We start from the raw sequence: 18113 nt of genomic DNA on the forward strand, positions 1-18113 counted from the left end.
GCGGTGACCAGCTGGCGTGGCGGGTGTGCTCCTCTGGAGTGCGAGGTGTGCTGCGGAGGGAGATCCTGCTCGTCTTCTCTGCTGCTTCGCCTGTCCAGCTCCGATTGGATCTGGTGCAAGGTGCATCGATCTGGGTGCTGCGCTTCGCGATGCAGCGTGGGTTGCTGCGGTGGAGGTGGCTACGGTGGTGCTGCGGTGGTGGACGGCGGCTTCGGCCAGGGGGTGGTGCGTGTCTGGTCGCGGTGGATCGTGGGATCCCGTGGCAAGAATGAGGTCGGCCTCAGCAGGTGGTGGCTGGTGGGTGGCGGTCGGTGGTGGTAGGTGGTCGGCGCATCTTCGGGAGAAATCTTTGCTTCGGCCTTCTTCGGAGCCGGCGACGGCGGTGCCCGCGGGTGCCGTGATCTTTCTTGGAAGCGTCGCCGTGGAGGTGTGCTCCTTCTCCCCACGGCTTTGGCTCCGGAGGGAAACCTCAGATTCGCTGGGTCGAGCGATGGAGGCGTCTTCGCGTCTTTCTCCTCCTTGGGGGCATCGTCTCGGAGCCAGCTACGACTGGGAGACTGGTGGATTGCGGCATCTTCGTCGTGGATGGCGGCATCTTCGCCGTGTAGTTTGCTGAGGCGGGGCGCTGGTTTCTGTTTGGCAACGATGATGTCGTCGAGAGGAGCTCGGGTCGCGGCGTGGACTTCGGTAGTCGGCTCTTCCCGGCGTGTCCGAGGTGCTTTGAGGGCACGGTCGGCGCAAGTCCTGCATATTTCCCTGGTGAGGCTCGTCGTCAAAGTCGGAGCTGTCGGCTGCTTGCGCGTGTGGCCATCTGGTGGCATGTGCCGTCGTGGCTTCTATGCGGCTGTTTGCGGGTTGGCTTCGCGGTTGGAGCTCAATGGTGAAGTCGGAGTTGCTCATTCGAGGCAACCGGTGATGACGATGACGCTTGCGACTCCTCGACGAATGCTTTTCTTCTTTGCAGCTTTGTGTCCCATGTCGGTGGCCAAGTTGGCCGGTGGTGCCCATGTCACGTGGGTTGAGTTGTATCGGTTTTAGCTCGGTTTTCCGTTAATTAACCGTGCAATTCTCTTCTTCTTAATCAATGAAAATGGCAAATCTTTTGCCCCGTTTCAAAAAAAACTTTATGTCCAATGCATTATTATTATTTTAGGTTAAGATTATTGTATTGTTTTTCCCCATCAAGAGAGTAGACGTTTTTCCTCCTATATTTTCAAAACAACAGCAAAAGACCCATAAAAACTCTGGTCATCGAGAGAGTACAATGCACAGTGCATGACGAGCATCCAGGAGAGTACAAATGCACAGTGCATCAGCCATGCCGAGTGCTATTAATTCACGCCCGGCCATGTAGCTAGCCACTGCTCCATGTACCAGCTCCGATCGATTGGGCCTCCGATCCGAGCCAAGAAGCTATCAGCTATACGTCGTGCGTCATGGCTGTCTCGTCGCCGCTGCCGCGGTGGGCGCCAACGCCGAGCCCGTCACGGCCGCTCTGGCGCTGGGGCGGCGGCACGCCCGACGCGCAAACCGGCTCCGGCGGGGGCAGCGCGGGCTGGTCGCTGGGCAGGATATTCCCGTGGGCGAGCGCCTGGCAGCGCCGTGCTCCCGCGGGCGTCGACGGTCGCGGGCCGGCGGGTTTTGACGGCGTGGAAGCAGCGCCGTCCACGAGGGCGGCGGTCGCGCCTGCGCCGGCCCGGTGGGCAGGCACGGACGAGGACCCCGGGGTGTTCCTGACGTGGGAGGACGTGTGCGTCACGGTGGCCGGCGGCACCTACGGGGCCCAGCCGGTGAGCATCCTGAGCGGGATCACCGGGCACGCGGGGCCGGGGGAGGTGCTCGCCATCATGGGGCCGTCCGGCTGCGGCAAGACCACGCTTCTCGATACTCTCGCAGGTTCGTCGTCTCCAGTTCACCACCCATGCATGCAAATGCAACGAAATCCTTCTTCTTTTGCTACGTTGTTTTTGCCAAACATGTGGGTGATGTTTCGTCCTTGCATGAGATGTGAACTATTGCATGGGCCACAGAGTGTAGACCGGAGAGGAACTAGAGGCAGCACGTCCATATGGAAGTAAAGGAAGAAATAAATCCTAAAAAAAAATAACTAGTAAATCCCAATTTCAGGACTCCTCCGCGGTGCTTTATGGTGGGCATTATCTAATCAATTTTGCAGATCTTATAGACTGATTTATTTTTTCTTTGTGCAAGTAGATTATCCTTCATCTTCCTCCTCTGGTCATCTTCCTTCTCCAACATGCATCTTCTTCCTCCCCAGTCCCCACCGGCGGCGACGCCTCGTCGCCCCCGCCTCCGACGAGGGCTAATCTCTAATCCGAGCAGCGTCTAAATAAAAGGGGCTCCCATTTACACCAGTCGACCTTCTTCCCAACTATCAAAGGTCAACTTGCACCCATAAAAGTTTCAGGAACTTATGAGTAGCCCACTCGTTGAAATATACCCCTTCCACATTTGCACGCTTTCTTTCAGAAGATTCAAAACCATGCTTGAAAAATAAAAATAAAATCTAGAAGCAATCTGGTCCGTAGATATTAGAGTTGTGGACGAAGACTTCTTTTTTAAGAGCCGACAACACAGTTATGATCTTCGTGAAACTTTTTTTAGAGAGGAAGTGCCTCCCAGACTTAGAACAAGTACAATAAGATGACATAAGCATTCTATAAGGACTAGAATATTATATCTATAGTTAGAGAAGAGAGAAGAAAAGCGGGCTCTTGGTTAGTACCCGGCTCTAATACAAGCTCCAAGACGCTTTGTGAGGTTGTAAGGTAGGTCAACTACTAATAAAATAGTACACATATAAAATTTATTATTGTACATGTCGGCTATAGATGACATGACAACTCCTTATAACTGATTGTTGGCCATATTATTAACTATACTCTTAAAAATGATTCCCTTACAAAGTTAAACATGAGTCACGAGGAAACTTAGAATCTAGATACGGGTATTGGTGTATCGTGACTAGAATCTAGATTAGAGGTCGGGCTTAGAGCAACTTGAACAGCTCCTTTAAAATTCTCCCTGTAAAAATGTTTATTTTGTCCTTGCCCTAAAATTTAGGAAAGTTTTTCGAAAGCAACTTTTTTCAGTTCTCCTACTTCTTTCCCTAAATGAATTTTTTTTATTTTTAATTAAATAAAAAAGATAGTTACTAGGAACCGCCTGTCTGTGACACTCATGGGCGGTGCGTTGGATGTCGGCGAGGGCGTGGCGGCTGCGGGCAGCACGGCTGGCGCGAGCGACGACGGCATCCCGGCGGCACGGGCGTAGTGGCGGCTGGCGCAAGCGGCTGCGGCATCCCAGCTGTGCGGGCGTGGGGGCGGCGGGATTGAGCGGCGGCTGCGGATACGAGGGATGGCACGGGCATGATGGGGAGACGGTGTTCCAATGCGGGCGGCGGCGGTGCGGACACAGGTGGAAGTTTCGGGCAGTTACAATCTGCAAAAATGATACTAGAAGGCCATCTTCTCGTAAATTAGCGGGGAGAAAGGACCTCTTTTACGGGATCCTATAAGATAAAGCCAATTTACGGATGGGGGAACTGTTGAAGTTGCTCTTAGCCCTTAACGGGCGCCTACAATGGGGCTGCTAAGGGTTAAATTCCAGGATAGTTACGTGTTATTTCCATCTGAATCTAAGATTCCGGCTGGTGTGGATGCAAAAAGAGTCCCCGTGCGCCTCAGCTTTTTCGCTCACATGCTATCTAATCTTTTCTCATTTTTTCAACTCCGTGTAACGCCTCCAGCATTGGAAGGAGGGACTCTAACACGGACGCTGCGTTAAACTTCGCATATTTATTTTCAGCTAAGCGCCTATGCAAGCGTTGTCGGTGGCCTAAGTGTGTGCCATATACTCCCTCCATTTCATAATATAATTTGCATTTGATTTAAAAAATGTTTATATGCTTGATCAATCATCCACAATACAAAGTAAATAAAATATATTTCAAGATAATTATAATGACACTAGTGTAAAAAAACGTTCTTATATTATGGGATGGGGGAGTACTAATTTAGTATTGTAGATATTGATAACTTTATGTGAACTTGGATCAAACAAAGATAAATTTGACTTTTAAAATAAACTAAGCCACCTTATATATATTGTTTTTGTCCATTACATTACATTCTATTACTAATGTAAATACAGACTGCAGTGCCATTGAACTATACCTTGGTGACAGAGAGATTTCTGTCTGAGCACCTACATCACGGCAGATCTTTTTTGTCGAAATAAAAGCACCATACAATAAAATAATCAGATCTTTTTTGTCGAAATAAAAGCACCATACAATAAAATAATGGATGAAGACTCAACGTCAAATTTAATGATGACACCAACTCAGCGATCAGACCGTCCTGCGCATAAGAGACGGCCGTACTGTAGCCCCATGCTGCCTGATCCATTCCTTCCCTGATGCTCACTGTGCCTGTCGTCTGCCGCATGAATGAAACGGGCCTACACGAAGGTTCGAGAGGTGTGGATGGACGGGACTGGGAGCGGCTCGATCGGGTCACGCCACGTCAAAGCTTTCTTTCCGAGATACGTGCTTTATTGCTCTGTCGGTTTGTTTTTCTTCTTTGTCTACGGAGACATAATAAAAGCATCATTCAGCCAAAGGAGTTAGCGCAACCAACAAACGACTCAGACGTGGTAATGGTACTAGATAAAAATTCAGACGTGGTACTAGTACATGCGCATGTGCAGCACTGCAGAATGTTTGATTCAGAGTGTTAACTTCCTGAGCTACCAGTCTACCACAGGTACCTGGTTTTAACCACCGAAGCTGATTTTCTTTTCCTTCCGTCGCAGGAAGGTTGGGGCCCGGGATCACCGAGACCGGGTCGATCCTGATCAATGGCCGCCGGGAGAAGCTCGCCTTCGGAACCTCGGTACGTGAGACTAGAGAAAAATGGCTTTGGTGCTCTCTCGTAGTTTTTTTTTTGGGGCAAAAGAGGGGCTTCCCCTTCCGATTTCCATTAAAAGAAACCACGGTTCGACACAAACCACAACTGGAGAAATAAAAACAACCTGATCTGAAGCAAAGGGAAATCTGGAAAAGAAAAGATTAGGAGGGTGCTTGATCCAATGGACTTATTTTGTCTGACTAAAAATAGTCTTTTTAAGAGGCTAAAGTTTCAAGCACCCCTGACTAAAGAGGGACTAAAACTAGTCTTGAGACTAATTTTTTTTAGTCAAGGGTACCCCTACTAAAATGTGGATTAGTCCTCTCTCTCCTCATTTAACTCTCCTCCTTTAACACATGCGAGTTCTCGATTGGAGGCCTTGAAGGATAATAAATGCTCATTAACTTGATTTTAATCTCTTTAGTATTTAGATCCAAACATGGATGATGCTAACAAGTTTTAGTCCCACTACTTTTAGTCATGGAACTAAAACGTATCCAAACACCCTCTAGATCAGTAGTGCGAATTACAGCCGTGTCTTTTTATTCAACCCGGAGGGAGCGTTTCGCACAAACAAGGGTGGATTCAACATGTAATAGCTTCTGGCCAGGAAGAAACCAAAGGCAGCATCAGCCACTTGGAAGCGGAATGGACTGACAACTGTGCAAAGGGGCCATTGGTCCTCTTTGTCATTAAAACATACATCATTTCCGCGTCTCCAAACAGCCTAAAAACACAGATGTGATTCCAACAGTAACTAAGAATGTATGCTTCTTTGAAAAGCTCCTTGGCCAAGCTCCAAAGCAAATGGTTCAGATCAACAGGGGCAGGAGTAAGATTCAAAGCGCACTGCCATAAACTCAAGATGAAGTCCAGCAACAGAGCAACTAAAGAAAAGAAAAAAATGATCTACACTTTTATCTTGACCACAAAATGTGCAAGCCTTACTACCTATCCATACCCTCCTCAGCAGGCCATCTTTGGTCGGAATACACCTTTTTAGTCATCGGCCAAATGAAAACCTTGATTTTTGGGAGGGGCCTCAACTTTCCACATGAATTGTTGCGGGAAGTTAAAGAGTTGTTCAATATCATTTTCTGATGAAGAGAATTGGCTGCGGGTTTACCATTAGTGGTAAGCGTCCACCTCGCAGTGTACCTTTGATCATTTGAAACAACATCCTCACAATCATCTTTTATACTTTCCCAAAGCACCGAAGAATCACCCACAAAGAGCTCTCCTAAAATTGACACCATCCCAGCAGCAGAAGAGATGTTCTTACCAAAACAGGTATTGTATAACCTTCATTGAGACTGGCACAAAAGGTTTAGAACCTATCCACCAATACTCCCAAAACCTGGTATTTATACCATTCCCCATAATCTTCTTGCAATTTGTATAGAACAAATGTTTAACACTTCTCAGGCTGGACCAGATAGGGAATGCCTAACTGTGTGATGAACTGCAGACACATGCATTCTTGGCATACTTGTCAAGTAGAACAGTTTGCCACAGACATGCATGCCAAGTTAAATTAAGAACACCAGGGCCTCCTTGCTTTTTAGATCTACAAACAGTCGCCCAATTAACTAAGTGGTATTTCTTTTTATTATCATCTGTCTTGCTATATACTCCCTCCGTCCGGAAATACTTGTCGAAAAAATGCATAAAAATGGATGTATATAGAACCAAAATACGTCTAGATACATCCATCCCTCCGACAAGTATTTCCGGACGGAGGGAGTACTGTTCTAGCTCTAAGGAAGCTACATCTCTTCCTAACACCCACAGGAATGGGGTAGAAGGACATCACGTACAGTGGCATGTTACTAAGACATGCTTGTACCAAGGTGAATCTACCCTACCAGTAACATTATGCATTTTGCCCTGCCAGCAAGCACATCTGCTTTCTATCTTGTTTCATGCTTCCAATGCTTGTTTTCAATATTAGCAATTTGTTGAGTAGTGGTAGCGTACGATACGATCAATGTGTAGTCCAAGCTAACGACTGGATGCTGTGAACTGAACTTGAAGGCCTACGTGACCCAAGACAACGTGCTGATGTCGACGATGTCGGTGCGGGAGGCCATCTACTACTCAGCGCAGCTGCAGCTGCCGGGGAGCATGTCAGCGGAGGAGAAGCGGGCGCACGCGGACGCCGTGATCCGGGAGATGGGGCTGGGGGACGCCATGGACACGCGCATCGGCGGGCGGATGACCAAGGGCATCAGCGGCGGGCAACGGAAGCGGGTCACCATCTGCGTCGAGATGCTCACCCGCCCGCGGCTGCTCTTCCTCGACGAGCCCACCAGCGGGCTCGACAGCGCCGCCTCCTACCACGTCATGAGCCACATCGCCAGGGTCGCTGCGAGGGAGGGCATGACCGTCGTCGCCGCCGTGCACCAGCCCTGCGGCGACGTCTTCGACCTCTTCCACCGCCTCTGCCTCCTCGCCTACGGCCGGACCGTCTTCTTCGGACCAGCCTCCGACGCCACCCAGGTGAGGATACTGCATTTTACAAATGACAAATCCCTCTTTTCTCCATGGAAATGTTGGGTTTACAGGTTGTTTTGGTGTTCATTTCCTGTACCAGTTCTTCACTGAAAGTGGCTTCCCATGCCCACACCTGAGGAACCCTTCTGACCACTTCCTGAGGACAATCAACAAAGATTTTGACGAGGTAGTACCTATTTTTCCTCGTCATTTCTTTGTATGACAGTCTGAACATAAAGTACAGTATGTTATACTTTAGCTACGTGATCCCATATCCATGCAGGAAATTGTTGAGAGCTCCAAAGCTAGGAGAAAACCGGCAGCCGAAGCAATAGAGATCCTGACAGATGCTTACCAGTCCCCCGCTTATTCAGAGAAAACAATGGACCGGATAGCTGAGATGAAAGGGATAGTAAGTTGCTTACAGGCCCCATTTAGATTATTTTTTCTCAGGAATAAAGATTGTATTGTTTTGGCCAAAATTGTCAAGATGTGTGGTTACAAAAAAGAGATCACCCAAATGTGGACTAACCTGTATATAGTAACTGTAAATTGATTATTAGGATAAATTCAGTCAGTGAAATGCTCCCTCTAGTTCAGCAAAAAGTGGCGTTTAGACATTTTCACGGCCTTCAAAATGTAACTTTGGCCACTTGTGTCTGTTGTAGTATAATATGTACTCCCTCCGATACAAAATAAATTTGAACTAAAACCACGACACTTATTTGGATCGGAGGGAGTATATAATACCTAGTAAAGTTATAGCATATTGGAAATATTTTTCAACAAATGCATATGATGTCCAATCTGAATATTCAAAACATACTGGTGGTCAATGTTTTCAAAGTTCAGCTGAAGGGAGTAACATATTAATTCAGAACCTGTATAAGATCATGTCAATTTTCATTTCAATGAACCGGCAACAAACTTCTTGCCATGGAGTATATGGTGCTGACCTAGCGATGTTTACACATTCAAGATCAAATTCTTGTTCTAATATTTGAGCTATATTCCAGGGTGGAGCTCCATTTAGGAAGAGGGAACAAGCCAGCTTCTCAACAAAGCTCTTTGTGCTCACCAGAAGGTCATTTGTGAATATGCACAGGGACATAGGATACTACTGGATGCGTTTGGGTGTTTACCTGGGCATTGGCATTTGTCTTGGCACTATATTCTACCAAGTTGGCCACAGTTACAGTTCCATCCAGGTGAATTCTGTAAGACATGATTCATTAGGCAACATAAAATATTTTATATATCAACAAAACTGATTTGTTCCCCTGATTTTTCAGTCTAGATGTGAAGTCATAATGTATACGACAGCACTTATTACTTTCATGGCTATTGGAGGATTCCCTTCTTTTGTAGAGGATGTAAAGGTTGCTTTCTCTCTGCCATCAGACTAACATTTTCATAAGAGCACTTATATGTCCACACATTCACTCTATACTGAAAGTCTGAAATAAATAAATAAAGCCTGGCTGCACACTTTATTTCTAGGTATTCAGAAGGGAGAGGCTAAGCGGCCATTACGGCGTGGCGGAGTTTGTGATCTCAAACACGCTGTCGGCCACTCCATACCTAGCCGTCATCGCCGTGATCCCCGGCGCAATGCTGTATTACCTCACCGGGCTAATGAAAGGTCCTGACCGCTTCGCCTACTTCGTCATCAACCTGTGCATGTGCACACTGCTGGTGGAGAGCATGATGATGATCATCGCTGTCATTGTCCCAGACTTCCTGATGGGGATCATTGTTGGGGCCGGGGTGCAAGGGGTGATGATGCTCAATGGCGGTTTCTTCCGCCTCCCCAACGAACTCCCGAAGCCAGTGTGGAAGTACCCTTGCTACTACATCTCCTTCCACAAGTACGCGGTGCAGGGGTTCTACAAGAACGAGTTCATAGGGCAGACGTTCCCAAGCGACCAGCTGGTCGAGAAGAATGTCACCATCAGTGGCCTTTGGGTGCTGCAAGAGAAGCTGCAGGTGGAGATGGGGTACTCCAAGTGGGTCAACATTGCCATCCTTTGTGGGATGATGGTAGTGTACAGGGTCCTGTTCTTCGCAATTGTCAAGATAGCGGAGGAAGTCAGGCCAAAACTAAGGGGGATGAGATGCAAATTGTGTAAATAGATGATGGTGGAGATCTCATTTCTCTTCTTTTATTAAACTGTCATTGTGTATAAGAACACAGTATAGTCTATAGCTTGCTTTATGGGTTTACATAGACATACGAGAGGCTATGGCCCTGTTTGTATGGACTGTAGCTTCCTGGCAAAGAGCTGGAGGCATGAGGAAGATACGCTAAGAATTCAACATGCATGTATGCAAGTGGAGAACGAATACGGTTCATAGTACTAGTCTGCAGGTAGGAATGTTGCATGTGTTAGTCACACTTTCTTGACTGGATTCTCTTGAGGTGCATGTCTGATAGTTCTTAGTCAGGAATATAACACGCATGCTCTTTATTTGGAAAATAATGTGCCAATTTATATATCCAATAACCAGATGATAGCTTACAGTCTGCTACTGACAATGTCCGACAAATTAGACGGAGACAAAAAAAAACTAGATTTTGCAATTTCTTTCTCTAGAAGTCTTCCTTTTTCAAAAAAATTGTGCTAACAAAATAGAGATTAAAAACACATGATATTATATTACAGGCAAACCTTGCAAGTGAACAGGATAGAAATAAATGGTCAATGGTCTCATCCTGACAAAAATCTGACGATGCATATCAACCTTCCATCCTATTCTTAAAAGGGGGGATGTGATCATATGTCCTGTTTTGCTTTAGCTATTGATCATATGCCCTACTTATAAAGATGGCATCCCACCCTTCATTTATCACTTCAAAAACAGAAATGTCGAGACTAAGACAGATATCATATAGCATATGAAAGGAGAGATGAGGTTAGTAGTTCTTTCCAGAATATGGTGGTTCCATCCCCGACAATTCTTATGCTTATAGAATGAATCTTTCATGTCAGGGAAACCTGACCAAAATTGAGAATCTCCATTTATTTGTTTAATACCAGTAATGCAATGGTTTTGCCGTATTTCTCTTTTCTGCCAGAGGTGATCCTAGGTCTCAAGTTCGCAGAGCCATTGCTAGTAAGACCTTATTCATCATTTGAAGATCCAAAACCCCCAAGTCAACTTGTTCATTGGGTCTACAAATATAGGCCAGCCTACTAAATGATACTTCCTCTGTCCCTTATTACTTGACGCTCAAACGGATATATCTAGATGGATACATCCGTTTGAGCATCAAGTAATAAGGGACGGAGGGAGTATTTCCTAATATGTTGGTCTTCGTACCATAGGAACTATGCTCTGAAAAAATCTGTTCCCTTTCTGACCCCTAGATGTAAAAGAGCATGTTGCTAAGGCATGATTTAACCAGAGCAAGTCAACCACGAATTGTCAATATCATCCTTTGTCTCCAGCTAACCTATTTTCTGCCCTATTTTTAGTGGGTTTCAAAACCGAATTTCTTATTTTAATCTTATCAACAGGAGTTCAAAATGTAAACTATTTCATGGGAAGAATCCCAAATTGGAAGTGAATATTGTATTCAAGTAGATGGATAGGTATCTCATTTCAAAAATAAGGTGAATGAGAGGGAAAACAAAACAATGGAGTGATTGGGAGAAAATAAAAAGGCCAAGTGGAACCTCTTACAGGCATTTACATATGAAGAGTCTAAATTCTGTCCAACGGACAACACAACATAGGTATAGGATAGAAATTACAACGCTACAGATAAAAGGTGGAATCTCGGTCTCAAAGGAGGTGGAATGCCATATGTTCAAAAATGCAGGCAGTCATATAGAGCCATAGACTTGTGCTGAATGGCACAGTGGAAAGTGAAGGGACTTTAACATTTGCAAACAAATAAATCGGCATATTGCCGAGCCTGCGCTACTACTAAACTTAGTACTGCTGGACCTTGGGCATGATAAAGAAAATAAGTATCAAATGAAAAATAAAAACATAAGCAAGCATTTGGCGAATGCTACAAAATATAGATACTCCAATTTACCCGTGTCACAAACAAAAACAACCTTTTTTTTATCGTCACCTCGAACATATCATTACTACAATACCATCTAGTGGCCAAACGAAGGAAATGTCAGGATACCTTGTCCGCATTTTGTCAAGCACCTTCAAGTTGAGGGTTCACCTTGTTGTCTATCAAAGAAGGAGGCCATGCCATGATGTAGGGGTGGACATGGCCGTCGAATCTCCTCCGAAAGAGCGTGCCCAGCTCTCCTGTCTCCATGCATAGAGACAGGAACCAACAAGGATCATTTGCGTCAACCAACATATCCATGGTACAGAAGTACACAAATCCACCAATAATGGCCAAAACCTTCAGTTCAGAATGCTCGTCAAGTGTACCGTCGGTGACCTCGACAATCGTCTCCAACGGAATCCTCTTGTGGAATTTCCATTTCTCAATTCCATCATGACCGGCTCGCCAGACCCAGACAAAAAGATGAAAATCAACTGGGCAGACAATGCAAGGCTTTCCATCCTTGGTCTCGCCAACCTTAAACATTAAATCATGACCCACCAAAACTCGCGGCACATCCACCTGGGAGAATTGCAGTGTCGCGGTGTTCAGCACGAGAATGTAGGCTAGATTTTTGTGTATCCAGTAGACGAACCCATTCACCATTGTGCCAAGTTGAAGCCAGTGTTCGTCCTCAGGCAGTGGCGTCACAGGCTCGGACCACGGGAGCATCTGCCACTCCCTGCTTTCTGATGAGAAGACGGCGGCACGCGCCCGCGACTCATCGTAACAGGTGTAGACCAGGCGCAGCGCTTCGCCGCCCTCTTCGGAGGAGAGGATGTAGCACCCAAGAGAGGAGGCGACGCCGTGCCCGTCGTCGAAGATCTCGTCGGGCGGCTGGGGGATGAGATCCAGGGCCCGTGTGAGGGGGTTGTAGACGGCGTACTGCTCCAGGCTTCCGTGTTCGAGGAGGACGTAGCCGTCGCGGCAGTCTTGTATGACCCACTCCGGTAAGGCGTCGTCGTCGTCGTCGTCGTCGTCGGGGAGGCGGGTGAGGAAGAAATCGGCGCCGCGGACGACGGCGGCGAGGTCAGGGTCGGAGCGGCGGCGGAGGGGTGCGAAGGCGGGGATGGAGGGGCCGTCGGGGTCGAAGAAGAGGCCGAGGAGAGGTGGTGGACGGGCCTCCCGGAAGCTGCGGCGGAAGGCGGGGGACGACCGGACGGCGTGGAAAAAGGTGCGGCAGCTGAGGGCCGCACAGACAAGGGTCGGTAGGGAGGGGAGGCGGAGGAAGATCTCGCGGAGGAGATCATCGTCGAGAGCGGTTACGGTGGTGGGAGCGGGTGGTCGCTGTGACTTCGCCGCCGGCGGCGGCGGTGACTGCTGCGAGGTCATGGCTTACGCTCAACAGAGTGGAAAGGACGCTCTTATTTAGGAGATAATCTTACATGAGGCGAAATAGAGAATGGAGAGCTTTATTTTTTAACTTTTCTAGAAATTGAGAGCTTTATTTAAAACAATAATAATTTTGCGTGGGAAATTGAGAGCTTTATAACGTAAGGCTGGTCATAGTGGGAGTAACATAGGTAGTAACATAGATGCCACATAAGCAAAATTGGTGATGTGGCAAGTAGTTAATGAGAAGAGAGGCAAATAGAGTAACATAATATGTTACCATCACATAGCGGTTTCCAATGCATAATGAGTCTACAAAGTAATAAATGAAGGCAACTATGTTACCACACCTATGACACTACCCACTATGAAGGTAGTAACATAGACTAGTAACATATGTATGTTACTAGTCTAAGTTACTCTCCACTATGACCAGCCTAATGGGAGCACGGTCTAGCCGTGCTCACCGTTAGATTTTGATGATTTTTTTTGGTGAGAATCAGATTTTGATGATTAATGACAAGACAAATACAATTAAAATGACGAACTTAGACATGTTTTTGAGTTGAAACATCATTGGTGATACCATCCTTTTTTAGCATGGATATAGGTCATAACCAGGCGCACAACACACAACACCACATGCACGCACCCACCCCACTAAACACACCTGCTATGTGTCTACCAAGATCTATAATCTATACACATGCGACACGTCTTAAGAAACTTCCGAAGTCATCCAACTCCGTGAATAGCTCGTAGATGTGTGATGTACCTGCAAGGGGAAAATACCCCAAGTGAGACACCCACGTCGATCCTAGGGATCGATCTTGGGCGGGCAGGGTGGCCACTGCCAACCCCAACCATCGAGCCACGTCTCGTCCTTCAAGCTGATAGTTTGTATTGTTATATTCTTATGGTGAATTCACAATTCACATTGTAGAACAATCATATTATCAAAAACATAATATGCAAGTTAATTAGGAATGAACTATATCTCAAAATCTTAAACCAAATCCTCAAGTTTTCCACTCAAATTCCTGGGGTTTTAGCTTTTCTGATACTTTCAAGTATTATTTCTACTCGATACTACTAGTTGTATGTGGAATGAATGTTTTTTATGTTTTCCAAGTTTGCTTCGGAACTGCCAAGAAATTCTCTTGCATACCAACGGACTCCTTTTCAATTGACACCATCTCTATTAGGTCTTGTACCTCTGAGCATAACATTTTCTAGCAGCAAGCCATGATGGAATATGCATTTTATTAACTGTTTGTGGGTGATGCCAACGAGGCATTTATGCGTCTTAGGATTCGTGTTCGAACCTCCACCAAAGAGTAGGAAAAAAATCACAATGTCAATTGTGTTTGCAATCTTGCAATCCCTTTTCTTCTGTTTGTGGGTGATGCCAACGAGGCATTTATGCATCTTAGGATTCGTGTTCGAACCTCCACCAAAGAGTAGGGAAAAAATCATAATGTCAATTGTGTTTGCAATCCCTTTTCTTTACCCCACTACTCTCTTGCAAGTTTCGCTTCTGCATTCATATGTTGTTGTAGAGTTGCACGTGTAGGTGTTCCTAAGATTCCAAGTACAAATAGCTAACTTTGCCAACTAAATTTTGGAGTAATTTTTTTGTTAGGACCATTCACCCCCACCCCAACCCCCTCTAGTCCATAGAAGTCGATCCATTGTTTTGTTGGTTTCACTTTTTTGCTTACTTCTGCTTAGTGATTGACATCTATAATTATTCGACTAACCATCATGGGATGCTGGAGTATTTGGACTCAACAGAAGATAAACATATTCAGAAATGTTGTTCAAGATATCAATGGTTGGAGACATTATCTTGAAAAATGTCCCAAGATCACTGTGTTATGAAATAACAAAAGGCAGAACTATTAAACAATTGGTACACAGTTAACTTGTGAACCATACAGTTTACGGTTCCCTTCAATTTTTCCATGTGGCCTAGAAAAGGAATTGGATAGCTTTTCTTTATTTTAATTTTCACTTTACATATATTTTGTAAATTATTATTAATATGAAACATTGGTCTACGGTTCCTGGGTCAAAAGAAAATTTCTTTGACTAACCGACCAACCTTTCTTAAAGTGATAAATCAAGAGTTTCAAGCTTTGCAGCTTTTTAAGATTAGGAGGGTCCATTGCCAACACTACAAATTAGTTAGCCTAATGACCAATGTGGTATTTTACTTCTTGGGTATTTTTGCCCCCTTTCCTTCCTCTTTTGTCAATAACTGTCATTCGAGGTTTTGTTTGATGACCAACATATATATGTGCGAGTGATCTTGGCTTTGTATCCCGGTTTCAATTCTCTTTCCATCCATGTTCATTTTTTCCAAGAATTTAGCTTATATTCCCTTTCCATTTGTGTTGATTCAAAACTTTCTAATAATTGTCATTCCGTGTGACCGTTGTCTGGATCACATAATATGCAAAATGTATCAAAACCGTGGAATACGAGAATAGGCTGTGCAACACGCAATGCATTAATCGGTGCACCAGACACGTATATATGAGTACAGAAGGGGCCACAACCTCGACTATATAGAGGAAACAAGAGGTGGGCCCAATACACAATATACACGTACACAATATACTCAACACCCCCCGCAGTCGAAGCGGCGCCAGTGACGCACATACTGGAACCAAACTCCTCGAAGGTGGAAGTCGGCAGGCCCTTCGTCATCACATCGGCGAACTGTTGTGCAGCCGGAACATGGAGAACCCGAATACGTCCAAGGGCCACCTGCTCGCGCACAAAGTGAATGTCCATCTCAATCTGCTTCGTCCGGCGATGATGAACGGGGTGGGCGGAGAGGTACACCGCAGAGACGTTGTCATAGTAGACAACCTAGCCTGGGAGACATCGTGATGCAACTGTTGGAAATATGCCCTAGATGCAATAATAAAATGGTTATTATTGTATTTCATTGTTCATGGTAATTGTCTATTGTTCATGCTATAATTGTATTAACTGGAAACCGTAATACATGTGTGAATACATAGACCACAACATGTCCCTAGTGAGCCCCTAGTTGACTAGCTCGTTGATCAATAGATGGTTATGGTCTCCTGACCATGGACATTGGATGTCATTGATAACTGGATCACATCATTAGAAGAATGATGTGATGGACAAGACTCAAACCCTAAGAATAGCACAAGATCGTGTAGTTCATTTGCTAAAAGCTTTTCTAATGTCAAGTATCATTTCCTTAGACCATGAGATTGCGCAACTCCCGGATACCGTAGGAATACTTTGGGTGTACCAAACGTCACAATGTAACTAGGTGGCTATAAAGGTACACTACAGGTATCTCCGAAAGTGTCTGTTGGGTTGGCATGAATCGAGACTGGGATTTGTCACTCCGTATGACGGAGAGGTATATCTGGGCCCACTCGGTAATGCATCATCATACTGAGCTCAATGTGACTAAGTAGTTAGTCACGGGATCATGCATTATAGAACGAGTAAAGTGACTTTCCGGTAACGAGATTGAACGAGGTATTGGGATACCGATGACCGAATCGCGGGCAAGTAATGTACCGATTGACAAAGGGAATTGTATACGGGATTGCTTGAATCCCCGGCATCGTTGCTCATCTGATGAGATCATCGTGGAACATGTGGGAGCCAACATGGGTATCCAGATCCCGCTGTTGGTTATTGACCAGAGAGATGTCTCGGTCATGTCTACATGCCTCTCGAACCGTAGGGTCTACACACTTAAGGTTCGATGATGCTAGGGTTATAGGGAAAGTTTGTATGTGGTTACCGAATGTTGTTCGGAGTCCCGGATGAGATCTCGGACATCACGAGGAGTTCCGGAATGGTCCGGAGGTAAAGAATAATATATAGGAAGTGAGGTTTTGGACACCAGAGTATTTCAAGCGTCACCGGAAGGGTTCCGGGGGTCCAACGGGAGGGGCCACTAGCCCCGGAGGCTTGCATGGGCCAAGAGTGGGAAGGGACTGTTGGAAATATGCCCTAGAGGCAATAATAAATGGATTATTATTATATTTCCTTGTTCATGATAATTGTCTTTTATTCATGCTATAATTGTATTATCCGGAAATCGTAATACACGTGTGAATACATAGACCACAATACGTCCCTAGTAAGCCTCTAGTTGACTAGCTCGTTGGTCAACAGATAGTCATGGTTTCCTGACTAACATTAGATGTCGTTGACAACGGGATCACATCATTAGGAGAATGATGTGATGGACAAGACTCATTCCTAAGCATAGCACAAGATCGTGTAGTTCGTTTTGCTAGAGCTTTTCCAATGTCAAGTATCTCTTCCTTAGACCATGAGATCGTGTAACTCCTGGATACCGTAGGAGTGCTTTGGGTGTACCAAATGTCACAACGTAACTGGGTGACTATAAAGGTGCACTACAGGTATCTCCGAAAGTGTCTGTTGGGTTAACACGGATCGAGACTAGGATTTGTCACTCCGTGTTACGGAGAGGTATCACTGGGCCCACTCGGTAGTGCATCATCATAATGAGCTCAAAGTGACCAAGTGTCTGGTCACGGGATCATGCATTATGGTACGAGTAAAGTGACTTGCCGGTAACGAGACTGAACGAGGTATTGGGATACCGACGATCGAGTCTCGGGCAAGTAACATACCGTCTGACAAAGGGAATAGTATATGGGGTTACTTGAACCCTCGACATCATGGTTCATCCGATGAGATCATCGAGGAGTATGTGGGAGCCAACATGGGTATCCAGATCCCGCTGTTGGTTATTGACTGGAGAGCCGTCTCGGTCATGTCTACATGTCTCCCGAACCCGTAGGGTCTACACACTTAAGGTTCGGTGACGCTAGGGTTGTATGAATATGAGTATGCAGCAAACCGAATGTTGTTCGGAGTCCCGAATGAGATCCCGGACATCACGAGGAGTTCCGGAATGGTCCGGAGGTAAAGTAAACTATATAGGAAGTGCTGTTTCGGCCATCGGGAAAGTTTCGGGGTCACCCGGTATTGTACCGGGACCACCGGAAGGGTCCCGGGGGTCCATCGGGTGGGGCCACCTATCCCAGAGGGCCCCGTGGGCTGAAGTGGGAGGGGAACCAGCCCCTAGTGGGCTGGTGCACCCCCCTTGGCCCCCCCTCGCCTAGGGTTGGAAACCCTAGGTGGAGGGGGCGCACCACTTGCCTTGGGGGGCACTCCACCCCCCTTGGCTGCCGCCCCCCTTGGGAGATTGATCTCCCAGGGCCGGCACCCCCCCTGGGGGCCTA

At 46.2% G+C, this 18113-nt stretch overlaps 2 protein-coding genes across 3 annotated transcripts; one reads left to right on the forward strand and one right to left on the reverse strand.

The window, feature by feature from the left end:
* Positions 1 to 1288: 1288 nt before the first annotated feature.
* On the forward strand, positions 1289 to 9833 carry LOC119323281 (ABC transporter G family member 11-like). 2 transcript variants are annotated; one of them, XM_037596885.1, is made up of 9 exons: positions 1289 to 1896; positions 4837 to 4916; positions 6966 to 7430; positions 7525 to 7611; positions 7708 to 7836; positions 8441 to 8632; positions 8717 to 8803; positions 8925 to 9066; positions 9160 to 9833. In XM_037596885.1, exons 1-9 carry the CDS (start codon positions 1437 to 1439, stop codon positions 9555 to 9557), a joined length of 2040 nt encoding a protein of 679 aa, XP_037452782.1. In that variant the 5' UTR covers positions 1289 to 1436; the 3' UTR covers positions 9558 to 9833. The 2 variants fall into 2 exon arrangements, with proteins under 2 accessions (XP_037452782.1, XP_037452781.1); XM_037596884.1 differs by having other exon boundaries at positions 1291 to 1896; positions 8925 to 9833.
* Positions 9834 to 11232: 1399 nt separating this feature from the next.
* On the reverse strand, positions 11233 to 12846 carry LOC119326454. Its single transcript, XM_037600095.1, has one exon. It carries the CDS (start codon positions 12832 to 12834, stop codon positions 11584 to 11586), a length of 1251 nt encoding a protein of 416 aa, XP_037455992.1. The 5' UTR covers positions 12835 to 12846; the 3' UTR covers positions 11233 to 11583.
* Positions 12847 to 18113: the final 5267 nt, after the last annotated feature.

Source organism: Triticum dicoccoides, chromosome 6B, assembly GCF_002162155.2.
Source record: "Triticum dicoccoides isolate Atlit2015 ecotype Zavitan chromosome 6B, WEW_v2.0, whole genome shotgun sequence".
Classification (NCBI taxonomy): domain Eukaryota; kingdom Viridiplantae; phylum Streptophyta; class Magnoliopsida; order Poales; family Poaceae; genus Triticum; species Triticum dicoccoides.